Consider the following 19,084-nt stretch of genomic DNA (forward strand, 5'->3'; position numbering starts at 1 on the left):
TGCTCTTGCTGGAACATTATTGTTTCACACAGTTTGTTATTCTTGGACATTATCGTGCGTAATGCTTGATTCGTCAGGGTGAACTTTTCTGTCAAAACAATCCTAAAAGGGCACCGCTGTTTCAAAATAGCCGAGCACAAAAGCAGGAAGGTTCCACTCAAAGATAGCCGACATTCCCCGAGAGCCCCCTTGAACCCATTATTACACCTCACCAAAGGCTCATGCGTCTGTTGTTCTTCAAATAATGTGACTGATGCGGCCGCCGCGGGTTAATGGTTGATGGAGGAAGCAGGCAAGCGCATATTAGGACGTCAGACACTTGAAATTCAAAACCCGCTGCACTTCCTCTCTTCTATCCATGTTCAGAAGCAGAGTGCTTCCAAGTAAATGGTTTTCTTTTCTTCAGATTTATTTTTGTTCTTTTTAAACAGATGGCCACAGATAGATGATCTCAACCACTTCAGTTCAACTGCTTGTCGCTTTTATTCAGGAGGAAGCTGACCCATGTGGTGCCAAAACAGTGTGTCAAACTGACACTGAAATGACAGAGGGAACCATTTAATTATTAACTCATTACTCTGTGGCTACATTGCCTTGAGTCTCAAAAGTTGGCAGTTTCCACATCTGCTCTCAACCACAAGTGGCTTTGAAGTTTTCTGCGACTGGACAGCAATTTTGTCTCAGAGGCAGAGAAATTTTGGGGAAAGGGGACGCGAGTCCGAACCCTTGTGCTGCATGTAACTGGAGCTATAATAAGTGTGCCATCCCTCCTTCCAGCATGGCTTTTTCCATTGTAAGCTTTTCCCTTTTCCATCCAAGAGTATTCACCCATTTTGGGAAGGTTCTATTGTCTTAAAGCAATGAATCAGAACAAGTTCATGTGGCTTTTTTGACAGTGATCAGCAGGAGAAGATCCTTTAATGTTAAAGTAAAACAAGATATTCCCAAATAAGACAGGCTCATTAAAATCTGTACCAACAGATACAATAGACAGCGATGCGTCTTTTATAAAAGATTGTGAATATTTTTACTCACATGCATTTTATGTTTGTGTCTGCTCTTTTTAGAGCACCCTGTAGAAGCAGCTGAACATTTCCTTTTAGCCAATAAAAAAGGTGGAGGTCTGTGGTACGATGAAACTTGAAAATACAAAGTGTAGCTCTGTTTTACTGAAATTTGAAAAGACGAGATGACAAGAAACACAAAAAGATTATCTTTAAATCCACGTTTGAAGACGTCGGCGTGTGACACAGGAGGGGAGGGAGAGATGCCTGACGTACAAAAGCGTGATTCAGTTTTCTCCACACAAGTGGAAATGTTCAGTAACTGCAAAACCATGTTACGATTTACAGCGCCTAACCACCTTTTAAATTAGGATGATGACTGTAATTAGGGCTTATATAAATCATGCTTACATTAATAGAAGTTGTAGCTTTAAAATAGGCTGGCTTTAATGTAATGAACAAATTCAATTTTTTTTTTTTTTGTTCCTCCCCACCAAATTTCTTAACTGATCCCATTTACAGTCTGGACCTACAGTCTGCTATTAGAAAGTGAACCCCATGTCAACCGCAATCATGGTCACAGGAGAGTACTTACAATGGTCAATTCCAACCAAGAAAACCACAGTAGTCTAGGCTCACGTTCAGAGCGCAAAATGCCTAAAAGCCTAAATGAAACGAGGCGAGCAGGGGACCAAGAACAATATTTGTTTTTCCATATGATGACTGTTCAATTAAAGGAGACCAATACAGCCATTATTAGACAACAGAGGATTTTCTGTGTCTGGGCTGAAATAGCTCTTTCCTCACGTGGTTACTGAGTTCAGAGAAGCAATAGTGCTGTTTATTAGAACATGGCTTCAATAGAGTGACTCTTAATTGCCCATTTAATCATATAGACTAAGTTTCTTTTTATTGTGAAATCTTATTTTCCTTTAGAAACTCTAAAACCTCCATTTTTTACCAGATTGAAATACGTTTTGGGACCTTTTATCAAGCATTATTTTAGTAGGGAAACAAGTATTTGGGCTCCTTAAATGTAAGTGCTGGTTTAAAACTCAATACATATTCAAAGGAATAAAATTGTCAGAGGATATTGAGCAGTTTTCATGTCATCTACATGTTTAAGTCTCTGTTATAAAAGGTGGATGATGTTCTTCTGATTGTAAAAAAAAAAATGAAGGAAATCTTTTTCCCGGGAAGTTAAACTGACTTAATCAAATAAGACAGAAAACAATGTATGGGGAACTACATCCCTGCTTTTGTTATAGACTGACAGGACAAGGTCTACACTTGACTTTTCCATGAACTTCATGCCTTCTTCTTGGCTCATTTACCTGCAACAGAGAACTATTTATGTCCATCTGTCCACAGCCTGTCCCTAGTGGAAAGTAAGCGGCACAGGATTGGTGGATAAACATAAAATCACAAGTTCAAAGTGGTGCAGTCTACCTGGATTACATCCAAGTCTGCAGATGAATGATAACTCAGAAGTTTATAAAACTAATAATTGATTTTTTTTTTTTTTTTTTTTTGGAGCAGGCATCCTATTTAAATGAGCTGCTTAATATGGTATTTTTCAGCTCATTTGTTCAAATAGCAGACTAAAATGCTGGATACAGATCTCAAATGCCACAGGAATGTTATACGGGTGCATACACTAAACAATAAACGTGTCTAATATATATTTAAACACACTGAATGATCAATACAGGGCAAATGGTGGTCTCAGTCACCTCCTGTTGGAACTGGAAAAACTGACCCTCTGATTTTAACCCATATGATGATGGAACAAAATACACCACAAGCTTTTATTCCCACTTTATATAATTTTAGATTTTAAAACTAATGTGCATACACACTCAACCCATACCTCCTGTACAATTTAGATCGAGGAAAAAGCAAATGGTCAAAAGAGGATTGCTTTGAGATATTTGTGACAATCATGAGCTGTCCTTGAAACCTCTCTGTCCCTCCTGAGTTCCATAAGGCACAAAATAACTTAACATACTGAACTAGTGGACAAACTGCACTGAGATCAGTTTACACGCACCTCTATCGTCATCTAGTGGACAAGCTGTGATGGGCATGTGTATCCGTTTTGTTATTATACAGCTACCTACATTCAAAGATATACACTAAAGTCTTGCCTTGGGTTGCAGTCGAAGCTTGTTAAATATGAGAAGCATTTAGGTAATAAATAAAGAGTTTCTTTCCCTTCTCTTGTCTCAGTTATGGGATGTCATGTGTCTTGACAGGTGGTGCCGCTCTCGGAAGTATTCGTGGCAGATTGGACAGGTAAGTTTCTCCTCCCTTCTTCTCCTCACCTGAGACTCTGCGGCGAACTCCTTTTTGTGGTGAGAGCGCATGTGAAAAACGAGGTCAGAGGTCATGCGGAAGGACAGGTTGCACTTGGCGCACCAGTTCTGCACCGACACGCCGAATGTGGTAAAAGTCGGAGGAAGGATCGTGAGGGCCGATGTGGTTTGCAGCTGAGCGCCTATGTTTCTAGACCAGTGCTCCGGCGCGTAATGGAAAGCAGTGTTTAATGCTACCGGGGAGGGTACAGTCTGTAAGTCACTGCTCAGGATGTTGGATGGTATCAGATTATTGTATCCCACAGACGTCCTAGAGGTAAATGCATTCGTCATCTCCTCCAGGCGGCTAGAGGGGGCTGTTGAACCTCTGCTGGGGTGAGCCTGGGGGTCAACAGGAGAACTTCTTTTACTCGGTTTACAAAATGCGCTTTTCTGTTCGCCCTGGCTGTTCGATATCACCAGAGAAAATGCACTGTTGCTGCTTAAATGCATGCTAGAGCCCTCCCCTCCTGTCTCCATCCGCGCGTCCAGATCTCTGTCGTGCGTAAAAGTCCACTTGGATTCATCACCTTGAACAAGCTCCTCACTTTTACGTTCCAAAAGATCCAGTTTCAACGTCTCAGCTTTCCGTTTCCCCTCACCTGAAGGGCTGTCTCCTGCTGGCTGGTCGTAACTCTTAGTCGGTGGTGTAATATTATCATCATTTGAAATATTAGTCTTCTCTAATAGAACCGTTTTTCTCCATTTTGGATAAAGAGTTTCCTCATACTTTCTCTTCTTTGGGGAAGTCTCCGCGTCGTCGTTGTTTCCAGTTCTTTTGTGTTCCAAATCTCTGGCAATGTTGTGGAAATCTGTCACTCGGCGTTGCCTCTTAATTTCCACGTGCTTGTGCTCATAAAGCTCGCGGCTCCAGGTGTCAGTCTTTACGTGAGCACAAAAGAATCTGCAGTGAGCCAGGAAGGGATGCTCGTTTTTGAAGACCTGGTTACATCGCCCACATTTTAATTCTGAAAGAAAAACGAAAGACAATATGACGTGACTGTTTTTAATAATTTCAATGATTTTGGAGTGACATAAAATTTGATTTAATCGTGCACATGCATTAAAGGGCAGTCTCACCTTCGTTTGACTCTTTTGCTATTTCGGTGAAGCCCAGCAGATGAGACAGCTCGTGGTCGTACCAGATCAGCAGCTCTTCTTCCTGCCGGATGTCCCGGGTAGTCCGCACGTACAGCTGACCCCCTTTCAAAAAGGCCTCTGTGTTCTGCTCCTCGCCGTTGCGGGCAGCTTGCACGAGCCGCAACCAAGACAGCATCAGGGCAGAATTACGCATGGCCTCAGGATCGACCTGTTGATAGCAACCCCTGATGTTTTACACAGTGTCCCGACTTAGAGGATTTTTATTCTGTCTTTCTAAGAGCCTGCTTGTAAATAATTTAAATAGTTAATTGGTGGCAGATTGCATCTTTTAATGCTGAGGTGATTTTATACACTTTTTTTTCTTTTACTGGTCAGTACAATAACACTCAAAATACAGCTGGTCAAAAACAATCCCATAATAACACAAAAACCTGGATGTAACGTATGACAATTAAAACTATATACATCTGAAAAACCCTTTACTTTTGGAATCATGTCACCGTTGAGTTATATAGTAACTCAGTAAAGATGTTACAAAGTATATCTGCAAGACAGTTTATCACAAATTTGTCATACGCACCCTGAACACACAGGATTTCGCTCTCTTGTCACAGGATTTCTGCGCTATGAAAGCGATAGAGTCGTAGAAAGTGTTCTGGAGCACGCACGGACCGAAGCATGTGCCTGCAGGGATGCTGCGCGCAACTACCACACTGGTGTAGAGATCTGAAGAATGCTGGAGGAATTTACTGTCGCCGGTCCAGATGGACCGAGGCAGGAAAGTATGATCCATCGTTAAACTGTAATCGAATAGTTATTGTTAGTAAAGGTGAAGAATTACTCCAAAATAGTTTTAAAATTCATGTTGTTTAACAGAATGGCAAGATAACCTGGGGAGTAGAGCAATCTCATTATATTTCCTGTTAAAATCAGCCTGGAATAGTAATTATAATTTATATCTTGTCTCAAAAAAGTGCAAGTGTTTTATATGAAACTCAAAAAAGGTTGGATTTGTGCGATGTGCAGTTAGCCGGTTTGGATCTGATCCAAGCACACACAGAATTCCAAAATCGTAATGAAAATAAATTTGCCCAAGTGTATTTTATTTTTCATTTGCTAGTAAAACCGAGGGTACCACTGCGTAGTGAGAGCAGCCGGTGTCGAGGCAAAATGATTACCAACGTCCTTTGTCTCAGTTTTTCACTCGGTTAGTCCTTTTGTCTCCACATCTGCCGTGGAGTCCAGCTGCCTGCTCAACGCGCAGGATAAGTTCAGTATGTTTTCCATAATGTATAAACAGCATAAACGCTCTTAGATTGCGTGACTAATGTTTTCCCTCTCTCCGATCAATTAAAAGTATGCAATCTTTTAGGTTTGTAGGCTATGGTTTAAAATATTGACAGCTGAACCGCACAGCATCATGACAGAATGTGGTACCGATCTAAAAATCCCCGATTTGTTTTTTTTGGTTTTTTTCTTCTTCTTCTTCTTTAATGTTGACATTTAAGAGTAAAAACGCACATGCCTGTGTTGCCATGCGAACTCACCCGCCGGACATGGAAGAGGATGTTTAAGCCGTTTGGGAGCCAAGGAAGTTGCAGCAGGTGCAGCGGACCTCGGTGACGAAGCCTTCCCTTTTCTTGCTGACGAGTTACTTATCCGGCTGAATCTTCCTCCGCACTGTCGTCTCTCCCCTCTCCCATTCCCACTTATCCCCTTCAGAGAGCGCACTGAAGCGTGGCGCATTGATGCAAACGCGTGCGCGCTCGCGCACACGCTCACTCGCGCGCCTTCAAATTAGTATTTTATTAGTAATTTTTCCTTTGTCTGGTTTACAGTTCCCTTCCGTGGAAAAGGGAAGACGTGGGTGTTTGTTTGGACAGAACAGTGATTGCTGGTTAATAACGCACATTTATGCCTTGTACAGCTGACCTGAACACCGCTGATGGACAAAAGTCATATTTTCTTATGTTTCATATCAGGTCTCAACAGATTATTTGTTAATTTTATAGTGTTACTAAAACCACAAACTGGGCGAAGCAGCACGCTGGAACAGCCCGCTCTTTTGCCAGCATGCAATTAATCATATATAAATCATAATGTTGTGGTAATCTGTCATGTCATGGTTTTAAACGAAAGACGCGAGTAATACTTCGAGACTGCACTTCAGCACATGCACGCTATGTGGGATTGAGCGGAGAGGTCTTGGTCACGTTTCTGGAGACATTGTGTCTAGCTACGAGAAACTAATGGAAACTGTCTAATGTGGGCAGTGGGAAATTGTAAAATTGGCCGCTGTTACATGACATGATGCAGGGTGGTCTGGGTTTGCCACCAGGCAAATACATTATTCATAAACTAAATGTTTCTGTCTAATGAGCATTTAATGATTATTCTGCATCAAAGCTTTGGTTTTTGAGTAAATGTCCTGGTAGTTCGTGAGCCAACTTTGTGTAACGAGAAAGTGGGGACGCAGAAGCCTCGAAGGGGGGACTCTTTGGTCGCGCTCCAACTGTCTGGTTAAAGCACTTTTACACTATAGACTAAAAATAGTGTTTTACTTTGGATTAGAATTCAAATTTCTTCCGTTTGTGGCAACGTATCACAATCACAGGAACACTTGGACATCCTTTCAGCAGCACCATGTCCTGTGGATATGACGGTATTGAGCAGCTCTTTGGATTCGTTTTCTTTCATGCACAAATTAAAACAAGCTATGAACTCTTTGATTAACACTATACAATTCACTGACTGCACTGACGAATAGGAGACCATATTCGACTTTAGGCCTTTGGTAACTGGTATATTAGAAAAGACATGGACATAAATTTAATTATTTATGTATAATACATCTGATTTGTGGTCGTCTGATGTTTCCAACTATGAAAAACAAAAAATCAAACCACACTAGTAGGACATGACACTTTTTCCCCATCCCAGAATCTTTATTTTTGACAAACTGATAAGGCCAAAGAGAACATCCCAAAAACGAGGATGTACACAGCCACTCTCCCCCCGTAACAGTTTTTGAGGAAAATAAAGTGGAGTTTTGTGTGTCTCCTCGGGTGTCGCTCCTCTCCTTCATCCTGCCCAGCTTTAGTGCTTCTCTTTTTTTCCCCCTTCCTCTCTCAATCGAAGGAGAAGACTTGGAGAGGCCGGCTCGGTCTTAACAAGATTCTTCCAGACTGAATGCACTCAAAATAACGTGAAAGAAAACGTAACCAGGAAACGGGGCTGTGTGTGTGCACAGAGTCCATCTGGAAACGGACGATAGGGAGATGTGAAGCTCTTTAGTTGTTGCAGTGCCGGAGTAGTCAACAGTAACCGGGAAAGATGGCGAGGACACGGGCTCGCATGTTCCTCGTCTTGGCTGTAGTTGGAATTTTCTGTCTCGATGTCTCGGTCAGAGGAGAGCTGCAGGGAGAGCAACAGGAGGAGGAGGAGAGGTCCTGCCAGGGCGCCTTCGACCTCTATTTTGTTCTGGACAAGTGAGTCTCGGATATTATTTATTGCTTTGTTAATTTCTGGTCGCTGCGCATTGCCATGCAACCGTGTAGTTGTTTGGAAACGCGGAGCGCGTCAGTCGGACCTCCTGATGTAACGGAGTCTGAGAAAAGCGAGTGAGCGTGTAAAGTCGAAAAAATACCCAGAGTCTTCATTTTAATCAAACTGGCTTTTGCACCAAATCACAAGATTGAATCTTAAATCTGTGCAACGCAATGACTTCACTTAAAGAAACATACCTAAAATCATTTTAACTTGCTGTTTTGTGTCTTCGGGACATGCAAGTAATCAGATTGAAATTTAAGTTGGAAGTATATTCTTGACATCGGGGCATGCTTTTCTTTTTAGTTCGGTTTAAAGTGGTGAGACAAAAAGACCAAGCTTTACCGAGGGGATGTGGGCAGGGCGAGCAGGATGGATAGAGTTTCAGGCTGATGACGCCTGCGGACACAGCTGCTGCAGCTGCCCCATAGCGGTGCTATATGGGCCGGTTATCACTTTAAGCATCGGCTCCATCAAAATAAAGAGAAGAAGCATCAACTAATGGCTTCCTGTCACGACTAGAGTGGGGTTTTGCACTGAAAGCAAACACAACAAAAACATTGTTTCTAATACACCTTTTACACTGGATGTTGGCTCAGCTGATCGTTATATTACTGCTTGATAAACGGTTTCTTAATGCATTTTAGTTAAATGCACAGCTTTGGTGTAAGTTATGAAACATCTTGCATAAGGCGCATCCTCCAGCTGATCTTCTTTGTCATTGCCTGGCTCTTATCATCCACCAGGATGATCATTCAGTCATTTTTTTCTCTGTTTTGTTAGAATTCCACTTTGAACGTTTGCTGCAAAAACTTTGCTGTTTAAAGTAAAGTGGTACTCCTGCATCTTTAGAGAGGTCTTAGAGAAATCCTAAAATGTCCCTGTTTCTCTTTCCAAGTATTTCCTCCTCCTTCTTTTTTCAACTCATAGTTGTCTGGTGGGTGGACAGGAAATGAAGTTTGAGACAGTGGGAATGTCAAACAAAGGTCCCCAGTCTGAATTTAATCCATTACCCTATTACTGACATCAGTACTGTTAGAATAACACCAGGACGCTCTTTAAATATCTTAATCATTATGAAATTCTACAGACTCTTAGTGACTCAAAGCATTTTTTCAGGCCGCATGGTCACTGTGGATGCTTCTGCCACTGTTCTGGCATGTGTAAGCCTGATGATTTTACCCTGCGCTCCAGCTCATGTCGTTTCAGACATTGTAATTGGCATGTTTCTGTTATTTTGGCATGAGCGGCAAGGTGAGATTTATGCACATGGTCACAGACAAGCAAGTCTAAACATGCAACGTAGACGGATACAAGGAGAGAGAATGACAACAAAGCCATAAGGTATGGTTGGATTTGTGACCTCCCTGTGTAAAAGAATAGCAGGTTAGAATTTCAGTGGAATAATTATGTTCTCGACAGACGGAGTGATGTGATTTTGCGGTGAAGCAGCTAAACAATGTGGTATATAACATTTGAAAATATGCTGAGGTAATGGTTAAAAAAAAAAATTCTTTATGTCCTCGGCTGACCCGTGTGCACCACCGCCACCTATGAGCTGCGAGGTGGACGAGCTGAGTGACATTTTACTTTGGTCTCGACATATTTGATGATCTTTTTAATGTTCACGGCAACATCTGTCAGCCCCTCTCTTCTCTCTTTACCCTTTGCTTCAAAAAGTTTAGGAGGAGCCTGGGGAGCACGGCATGTCACGCATGGCTAAACCTCTGATACGCCCCTTTTCTTTTTTTGACTGTCTAGCAAGCTCCAGCAGGCCTTCAGGAAGCTGTTGATCTTTCTCCTGAGATAGCACTGATTTCTTGGCTGATATCAAATGCGACACAATGACTAATATTTAAGAAAGAATAGGGCAAAATCATCTCTAAATTGGACTTCACCTTATCAATACTCATCTTGTTTGCAGGTTTTGCTTTTGCTACACTCTCCAGTAGGTTATGAGACATGCTAAGGGGAGACTGTGTGCACGCTCCACTGTAGCATCTCAGTATACACAGAATAAACATTAGAAAAACGACCATCAGCTTCCTACATTCCTGCTCTCCGTGTCTGAGCCGCACCGAATACCATGCTGCATTTTTTTCGGACTATCTGGTTGCCCACAAATGGAATAATAGGTGTTGTGTTTTATGGCTGGGCTCTGAACAGAGTTTTGTGCTGACCGATCCAAGTGCTTTGGATTGGTTTTGGAAAAGGGGACTGTGCATCTCACAGTTTAGGAATGCAGGTAGAAGACTCAAGGGTAATTACTAAAATTGTAGAAAGATTGCTTTAATTTTCAGCAGAGGAGACGACTTTGAATGCGTTGTGCTTTTTCTGTGGATGGAGAATTGTCTGTCTCAACAATATGTTTTCAAACAAAATGTCAGAAACTGCTTTTTAAAAAATCTACTATATATAAATGTCCTAAAAGGATTTGGGGAAACCTGGCAGATATTTTCATTATCACGAAGAAAAAATGACAACTGACAAACCAGAAGTTCTGTATATGGAAAAGGACTGGTAACAAAAATGAGGCCCAATCATCCTCTCATTGGTTGTAGTTTGCAATGTTAATGTTACCTAACAAGAGAACCCTTTGATTTAGTCTCAGTTTAATGAGCAGTACATGAAACACAGTTTTTACTTTTGGCAGTGTGTCACATAACTTCCTATCCTGCGCACTGGACTAAAACCTCTTTTGTGTATTTGTAACAAAGAGCACCCTGCTTCCTCATGAAGCATATCTTCATATCTTTAGCCTGTAAAATAAACCCACTGGCCCCATATGAGGACACACTTTTTCTTAATATAATGAAATAATGACTTCCTGTTCAAAGATTAAGTTTAGGTTTCATACTTAATCAGGTAAGGTCAAGTAAACCCAGACAGCTCCCAAATAGGAGCTCTGCACCAAGAAAGGATTAAGATGGGTTTTTTTTTAACTAGTAAACTTTTGTATCAGGGACTTTTTTATGCCTTTACTTCTTGGGAAAGGGAAAAGTGGAGGAGGCAGTTCTGGGGAAAATAAAAGATTCAAAAGAGCTGTCGTAAATTTGACCAGCTCAGACTTTCACTTTGCTCATGACCCTGTTATGTGTACACACGGATGCCTGACCTTTGCAGAGTTTTGGTTTACAAGCTGTTTGATGTTGCATCCTTCACACACACACACACTCACACTTTTACCCCCTGCTGAGTGTCACTTCTGGGTCCCTCTGTTGTTCATGTCGCAGCCTTTTTACTCCGTGCATCCCCAACCTGTTGTTTGGCTGGCTGCACTCAGTGGGACCATCTGTTCCCCCTCACAGTCAAACACACACACTTGCACTCTTCCACATACACATGCATGTCCACTATACACACACAGGCCAGCTGCCTGCTTCGTGGTCCCTGCTAGAGGCAGACTGCTACATCTGTCCCTGTCTAACCTCAACCCTCTGGCCCAGCAGCAATTAGCCCCCATTAGCAGCCCCATGGGACTCGATTTCATTAAGGACACTGTCATGTACGTAGCAGCATGTAGCGGGCTAATCAGCAGCACACAGCCGACAGGTTACAGTCCAAAGCAAGGGAATGTGATTAAGTGACCAGAAGACGGTCTTCTCTGTGTAAGAAATAAACTGCTGTTCCTTAAAAAATCATTAAACCCTTAGTATTTGTAGGCACACTACCTCTAAATCACTGCATGAAAATAAACCTCAGTTTATTAACCTCAAATTCAGCTTTTCTCTTTTCCTTCTTTTTGATCTAGGTGGAATAATATGCTACAGCATCACATCACACAAGTCCGTGTTTGTGGTATTTTTCAGGTCTGGGAGCGTAAAGCATCATTGGATAGAGATCTACTCCTTTGTGGAGCAGCTGGCAGAAAAGTTTATTAGGTACCAGCAGGATTTAGTCACTGATGTGTTTTTAGTATTTTGTTTTCTCCTTTCGTCCATGTTAACGCAAAAGCACTTTGTGTTCCCAGCCCTATGTTGAGAATGTCCTTCATAGTCTTCTCAACACAAGGAAAAATCATCATGAAACTGACCGAGAACAGGTAAACTCTACACATCAGTAACTGACTAATCCCTTATGTTATGTCTGTATCTGCGTACAAGTACTGTACAAAAATGCTATCTTTACTCATCTTTGTCTGTTAAACTGGTCTTGTGACCCTTCAAGATCAACAGAACAGATATTGCATAATTGCTAACAGATTTTATGCAGCTTCATGCAACCTTACGAATACAAAAAGTGAGACTATCTTTGGTTAAAACTTAAGCTAAAACGTTACTTTCCAACTCAGTTGAATCTTTCCTATTCCGTTTACTCCATGTCTTTTCTTAAAAGCGACATCCTTTCAGGATGTTTTATAAGGCTGTTTGTTTATTCTTCAGGGAGGACATCACTGGAGGCTTAATGGCTCTGAGGAAGGTTATCCCTGGTGGAGACACGTATATGAACTTAGGCCTGGAGATGGTAAGGCTGGGTTTAAATCACACTATCTGAGTCTTCATAAACCTTCCAGAAAATACCCACTGAGCATTAATTGTGCCTGGCAGCTGGAACCAAGAGCAATTAGATAAGTATGAGGTGTGTCTCAAACCATGAATTACTTGCTCCTTCCTGAAAGTGCCGAGCTAAGTATTTAAGAGAGGCATTCTTAAAGAAATTACTCTTTTATTAATTTTTTTTCTTTTGTGAAAACAGGAATGTGGTTTTTTTTTAAGCAAAACATTTAAAGACATTCACCCATCTTTGCCAGAGCACAGTGTGCAAAGTGCGATCTGTGGCTTGACTCTACCTCAGTATCAAGGTGTTAGACTGTATGATCACCGGCTGTAACTCTTCTATGATCTGTAACTGAGAGTTTCGGTTGTTGTTGAACTTACGGTTGAATTCCTTTCTTTTTAAATGTAGGCTAATGCACAGATCTATAAAGAGAAACAAGGTAAGCTTCAACCCAAAAGCTTCATACATTGCAGTGCAAAGTTTCAGAGAACGTGAAAGTTGTGCGTTCTGCAGGGACTGCCAGCGTCATCATCGCCTTAACTGACGGAGAGCTGAATGAGTGGCAGTTTGACACAGCACAGAGAGAGGTGAGACGTGCTGTAAAGTAGAAACGTTTTGGAGCCAGTCGAGAAAATATTGCGGCCGGGCTGAGGACCGTTACTGTAGGCTGCGTGCCTGTTAGCTGTTTGTTAACTTTATGTTATTAGTGCTGTTCTTCTTTGGTGGCCCTTATTATGGTTTTCATATTTTAAACCACTTTAATATTTTGCCAGCTTTGATTGGTGCATCTGCCATTTGGATGCAAAAGACCTGCCCTCTTGGCTGCGCCATGGTCATTTTTACTTTTATTACAAATACAGATGATAAATACTGCTAAAGTTATTTAGAAATGATTAATAATCAGGATGCGTAAAAGTTAATGCCCCTTTTTTGGAGAATGCATCATGTTGTGAAACACCAGTTTTTTCATTTTTGCTGTGTGAACTGAGAAAATGGTGGTTTTGGGGAGATTTTAGTGGCTCCACGAGACCACAAGAATCTCTTTGCAATTGTTCTTTCTTTTTGTTTGCAGGCACAGAGGGCCAGATCTATGGGAGCTATTGTTTATTGTGTAGGAGTCAAAGAATTCAACCAGACCCAGGTACGATCTACTGACAGATATCAGAAATATTCCAAATACATAAAAATCCAAATATCTTATTTTGTCTGTGTGTCTGTATGCTTTTCTAGCTTGCAACTATTGCAGACACAGTGGAACATGTGTTTCCTGTATGGGGAGGCTTCCAAGCCCTCAGGGGAATCATTGACTCAGTATGGCACACACATACCACATGTATACCATATAAACACTCGCACACATACAAAAGAGAGCCATAAAAATCATATTACATCATATTAAATTACTGAGGTATCACATAACTATTTTTTTTTTGTTTCCATCCCCTCTCTCTCAGATCATTAAGAAGTCCTGCATTGAGATTCTGGCAGCAGAGCCGTCCAGTGTGTGTGCAGGAGGTAAGAGGTGTGAGGAGCGGGGGTTTTCCCTTTCTAGTTCACAGAGTGGGCAGTCACGGTGTGCGATTGTTTCAGATGACAGTCATCCAAAGCCTCTGGAGTGAAACATGAGGTTGAGTAATCGCATGGATGCTTATGACCGCAGAGTGACAGAGAGCGTATTGTCATTCACGGCCGGGGGAAATTAGCATGGCCGCTTCAGCACAGCATGGGTGCAAAAAAAAAAAAAAGAGGAGGAGGGGTCTGCGGGTGTTGGTCAGAGGAATTAGCCATGAATCTTCAAGCATGGCTGCATCTCTGGCCTAGTTTGCCACATCGTATATGCTAAATAGCCATTTGGGTTGGTTTAAACCCTGTCCTCTCCCTCACTTCCTCTGCCCAGCACTTCTGCTCCTAGACAGCAGTTTAAGGAAGTAGGAGGCAAGAGATGAAGCATTAAGAGAGAGCCTTTATGGGTAGCCAGCAGGATGGATGAGCTTTGACATGACCTTATTAGGACTCACTTAAGGGAGTGCATTTGCAGCCCTGCTACCAGGACAACCAATGGAGATTAACATCCATTATGAGATATGAAGGACGGGAGAGGATGTGGAGAGAGGAGATGAGAGAAGATTCATGTTGCCGTAAAAGGACAAAAGGAGAAGCTGTTCTCACATGATAATTACAGTTTCTGTTAGTGCGCAAGAGACTTTGTGTCACTCGACGTGTGCCCAAATATCCTTCAGCAGCCTCATTTATTATTCGATTGATGAGCAGCCTAATGGTCAGTGAACTAAGAAAGCAGGGACCCGCTTTAACCAAGGCCTTACTCTGGCCTAATTAATTAAGTTGTAATATGCTCAAATGCTTATAGTGCGCTTTGTCTGCCTTTGTTGTGATTTGTGCACATATACAATGGAAATCAGACATCCGGTGCTTTCACATTATACCAGAAAAGGCTTTAGATTGTGGAGAAATCACCAGCCCTCCTGCCCCAAACTCTTATAAAGTAAAGCAGTTTTTATCATTTAGCTATGTGATTTAATTTGAACAGCAAGGCCATGCATTGAAGCGTGAATACATACTGACACCCCACATTTATATTGTGACAGTCTCTTTCACTGTTATTTTTCTTGGCCCGCGTGTAGTCACATAGCATATCGTACACGCTTTACCCCAACACACACATTTAAATGGTCTTTAGTCTGCTAGCGCACACGCATCTCCCGGCACGTGTGTAAACACGTCCCTCACATTGATGTGAAGTGACCAGATCGAGCTGCCTGCAAACAGGCCATCAGACCAGACAGTGAACGTTGGGCCACACTATAAGACATGACAGCACTGATTCCCAGCGCGCACACACAAGCACACGTTGAGGACAGTGAGAGTACGGCCTTCGATCTAACATGACAGGAGAGATAGCTGCTTTCATTAACGTCTGACCCTTTTCTACCCGCCGTGCCTTCCTCCTTTGCCCCTCCCTGTCCTTCACTGTCCTTTTGCACTAACGTGATTGAAGAGGCACTGTTGGGACAAGCTGTACCCCCTTTTCTCCGCACACTCAGTGCCCATGCGTATTCGTATGTATAATCACATATTCGTACAAAACAAAATCCCTGCCAGCCATTCAGGTGTGGATGTAAATGGACACGTTGCCATGCAGGAGAAGCAGAGAGCAGACAGGAGAGGGCAGCAGCATATGTGTCGGACATGGTGGTGGGGCACCACCAGTCCTCATCCACCATGTGTCTGACAGGAGTGACCTTTTAACACATCAAGCCTGGTGTGTGTGTATAATAGATTTTGTGACTGAGACATTTCTAGCTAAGAAAACACTGCTGTTTTCAATCAGTCAGATAATGACAATTGAAAATATCTATTTTTAAATAAGGTTAGGAAATATTATAGACTTCTCACATTTTTTGGATAAATGAGGTCCTGATTTGTTCCTATGTTGTTTTGGGGGGGGGGGGGGGGGGTTTCTTTACTTTTCTATACTTCTACATGCCCATGAACAAAGCAAAATCTATCCCTTTCATTGGAGTATATTTAGCATCAGATTGTGGGTTTTTGTGTGTGAGCTATGCCATGGTGTAGCTTGCTTGGTCTGACTGCAAACCACATAGACCACAACTTATATTATATTATATTATATTATATTATATTATATTATATTATATTATATTATATTATATTATATTATATTATATTATATTGTGTCACCACTACTTTCTTATATATGAGGTGATTGGTTCAGGTTTTGGTCAGTGAACTGGGTTTTGCCTACTGTAATGTCACAGGGTCTTTGATTTACTGTATAAAGTTTCTTAAATAAAACCAAAGTGAAGATAAACTGAATCTGTCAATAAGCACATACACAGCTGTATGAGGTCAGCAAGGAGTTTGGTGCAGTTTTTGTAGTGTCTTTAAACAAATGCATTATAATATGCTTGTGCGAGTATAATTCTAATTTCCATTGTTGATGTAAATCGTGGATTGTCTGCAGACTTCAATCTGCACTCAGCATTTTTGCAGAATCTGTAAACACATAAACATCTGGTGTTTCTTTGCTTTTCAATTGTCTTCTCAGCTCTTTCTCTTTCTTTGTATCTGTATTCATGGATTTCATGGCAGCTTGTCTGACCTTTAAAGAAATACTGTCACATATACACCCCGCAACCTGTGATGTTTTTATCCAGTGATCTTCACGCTGGTGCTTTAAATGTTAAAGATGTGGCTGGCAAATGTTCCCTTCGATTAGCCAGGATACTGCTAGGGGAAACCTCAGTTCACTTGTGTGCACACTTTCATTCATGCATACACTGAACACATGCCAATGCCTGCACATTCCACGGAGAAGCAGAATTACAGCACACGCACAGATCTGCACACAGGCACACACAAGAGCTAACGCCGTGTGGTAGTGCCATAGGTAAGGTCAGACCTACTTTGACAGTACTGTGCTGTTGTCAGCCCAGCAGGCATGTTTTTAAGCAAGTGTTTTTTTTCCCCGCTCTTTAACATATGCTGGGAAGCAGCCACATAGACACTCCAGCATATGCTGGCAAGCCTCTGTCAGTGCACTTTAACAGTGCCTAGGGGAAATTAAAGGTCAAAAGACACACACACACATTCGCACACACCTCCTGGCTATTGCACAGTCTGAGATATTTCTGAATAGCAACACTTTTAGCATTAGCACCACTGGAGCATATTATGGCCTTTCCACACATACACGCACAAGCACACAGATATAAACAAGCAGTAATGAGGCATGCACAAGTTCTCACTGCTCAAGTTGAGCCCAACAGAGCAAGGGACTGGCTGTCTGGCCCACAATGACTGCATACTTTTTCTGCAGTAATTTGATCTTTTGCAACTCTTGTGCAGCTAAAAAAAATATATGCATTACCATTGTTTCTCATAAGTGGTTGTATAACTAATCATTCCTGATGTCTGGACCCATTTTTTCTCTCAGAGAGTTTCCAGGTGGTTGTGAGAGGTAATGGCTTTCTCCATGCAAGAAACATCAACCAGGTCCTCTGCAGCTTCAAATTAAATGACACACATACTGTGGGTAAGTTCTGCAGGTGTACACAAGAACACTATAATAAATAGTATGCATCCTTTTCTCCTGCTTGCCATTAAGCAGGACCCTGTTCCCAGATTGAATCTTTTATTAGAATAGTTCAGATGTGGCAGATGTCCCATCTTCTGTCTTCCTTCTTGGATCACTCTGAGCTGCTCCCAGTGCTGTTGCTATTTTTTATCACTAAAAAACCCTATTTACATCTCTTGCAATTGTGCACTGGTGATGCTTGCACAATGGTTATTTCTTCATAATTTTATTTCTGGGGAAAAGTCATAAGAAGACATATCTGGAAAGAAGGGTAGGTATTTTGCATTTCAAGGTTGCACTTGTCAAAAAATTCCTGCATTTTCAGTTTGTCACACACTGCCACACAATGGCAGGTCAGGTTTGTTTCCACTGAATGTTCTCCCTTAGAGTCCTCGGGACATTGTAACAGAAAGTTGGACTCTGTGGGGTTAAATTCAAAACCCTATAGATGTTGCATGAGTACACTAACCTGGTGCGCCCCATTTGGGCTTTTTCCACTGAAAATGAGGGTCATAACCATAGATGGGCAGTTACTGTAATCCGATTACTTTTTTCAAGTAACGAGTAAAGTAAGGGATTACTATTGCAAAAACGGTAATTAGATTACTGTTACTTTCCCGTAAGCACGCTGCGTTACTAAAACCGTGATTTTCTTGCGAAAGTGTCTCATGACAATGACGTAAGCGAGTGCGACGTTCGTGGCAACAGCTGTGTGCAGATCAACAATGGATAATATATCGAGTGCAGGAGAGTATGAGCGTGCAGCGTGGAAGTACTGACCTTACTTTGAGTTTGATTCCATAAAAAGTGACAAAAACATTAGTGTTCGTTGTGCGTGGGAAGAAAACTTCTTTTTACAGCAAAAAAAAAAGTGCGCAACGACGTAATGGGAAATTCACAGAAACTCGCGGATTCTTCCACTGACCGCTGCGGCACACCTGCACCAGGGCAAACCTCCGCCTACCCTACTCCTGCTTTACAGGTGAAAATAGAGCAACAGGACCGCTGGGTCTTTGATTTAATTTATTTTCTGCTGTGTTTCACTTGCATCTATTTGAAAGAGTGAGTGTAAACACAAAAAATATTTTATTTTATGTGCTGGAATGTGCAGAAAATAGGTTTAAATGTTAAACAAATTTCTTCCAGTCAAAGAATGTTGCATATAATTTAACTTCTGCTTGATGCATAAAGTTAAAAGATTAAAACTAATAGCAATTTCACTAGAAACACTCAATAATTACACAAGGAAACAACACTGAAGCAAGAAAAAAAAATCTGATTTATGGTAAATATGGTGTGGTTTATTTGCTTATTTATTTAAATTTTTTACATGGCAGATAATTATCTGATAACCAGAAACCCTTTAAGAGGACTTTATCTCAAACCAAACACAAAGGGCATGAACCCCTGCAGTAGGATGAACCCATCCATAATATAATGGTTCCACCCAGAATCCTCTCTGAGGA

At 41.6% G+C, this 19,084-nt stretch overlaps 2 protein-coding genes across 5 annotated transcripts in view; one reads left to right on the forward strand and one right to left on the reverse strand.

Annotated features, from left to right (window-relative positions):
- Positions 1 to 2,546: 2,546 nt before the first annotated feature.
- Positions 2,547 to 6,127, reverse strand: znf488 (zinc finger protein 488). The gene is made up of 4 exons (XM_026190048.1): positions 6,007 to 6,127; positions 5,040 to 5,259; positions 4,439 to 4,667; positions 2,547 to 4,326 (listed from the first exon to the last, which is right to left on the reverse strand). The coding sequence occupies exons 1-4, from the start codon at positions 6,015 to 6,017 to the stop codon at positions 3,230 to 3,232; spliced, it is 1,557 nt and encodes a 518-aa protein (XP_026045833.1). The 5' UTR covers positions 6,018 to 6,127; the 3' UTR covers positions 2,547 to 3,229.
- Positions 3,514 to 19,084, forward strand: part of antxr1d (ANTXR cell adhesion molecule 1d) — a 29,528-nt gene continuing 13,957 nt past the window's right edge. For 2 of the 4 annotated variants that reach the window (XM_026190043.1, XM_026190047.1), the window contains exons 1-10: positions 7,560 to 7,947; positions 11,815 to 11,886; positions 11,976 to 12,047; positions 12,388 to 12,469; positions 12,911 to 12,941; positions 13,016 to 13,089; positions 13,575 to 13,643; positions 13,733 to 13,813; positions 13,957 to 14,017; positions 17,478 to 17,576. In XM_026190043.1, the coding sequence (XP_026045828.1) occupies positions 7,793 to 7,947; positions 11,815 to 11,886; positions 11,976 to 12,047; positions 12,388 to 12,469; positions 12,911 to 12,941; positions 13,016 to 13,089; positions 13,575 to 13,643; positions 13,733 to 13,813; positions 13,957 to 14,017; positions 17,478 to 17,576 (796 nt within the window). In that variant the 5' untranslated portion in view covers positions 7,560 to 7,792. Of the gene's footprint in view, positions 3,636 to 7,559; positions 7,948 to 11,814; positions 11,887 to 11,975; positions 12,048 to 12,387; positions 12,470 to 12,910; positions 12,942 to 13,015; positions 13,090 to 13,574; positions 13,644 to 13,732; positions 13,814 to 13,956; positions 14,018 to 17,477; positions 17,577 to 19,084 lie in introns of those variants that run through there. The other 2 variants (XM_026190044.1, XM_026190045.1) reach the window with 2 other exon arrangements.

Source organism: Astatotilapia calliptera, chromosome 13, assembly GCF_900246225.1.
Source record: "Astatotilapia calliptera chromosome 13, fAstCal1.2, whole genome shotgun sequence".
NCBI classification, from domain to species: domain Eukaryota; kingdom Metazoa; phylum Chordata; class Actinopteri; order Cichliformes; family Cichlidae; genus Astatotilapia; species Astatotilapia calliptera.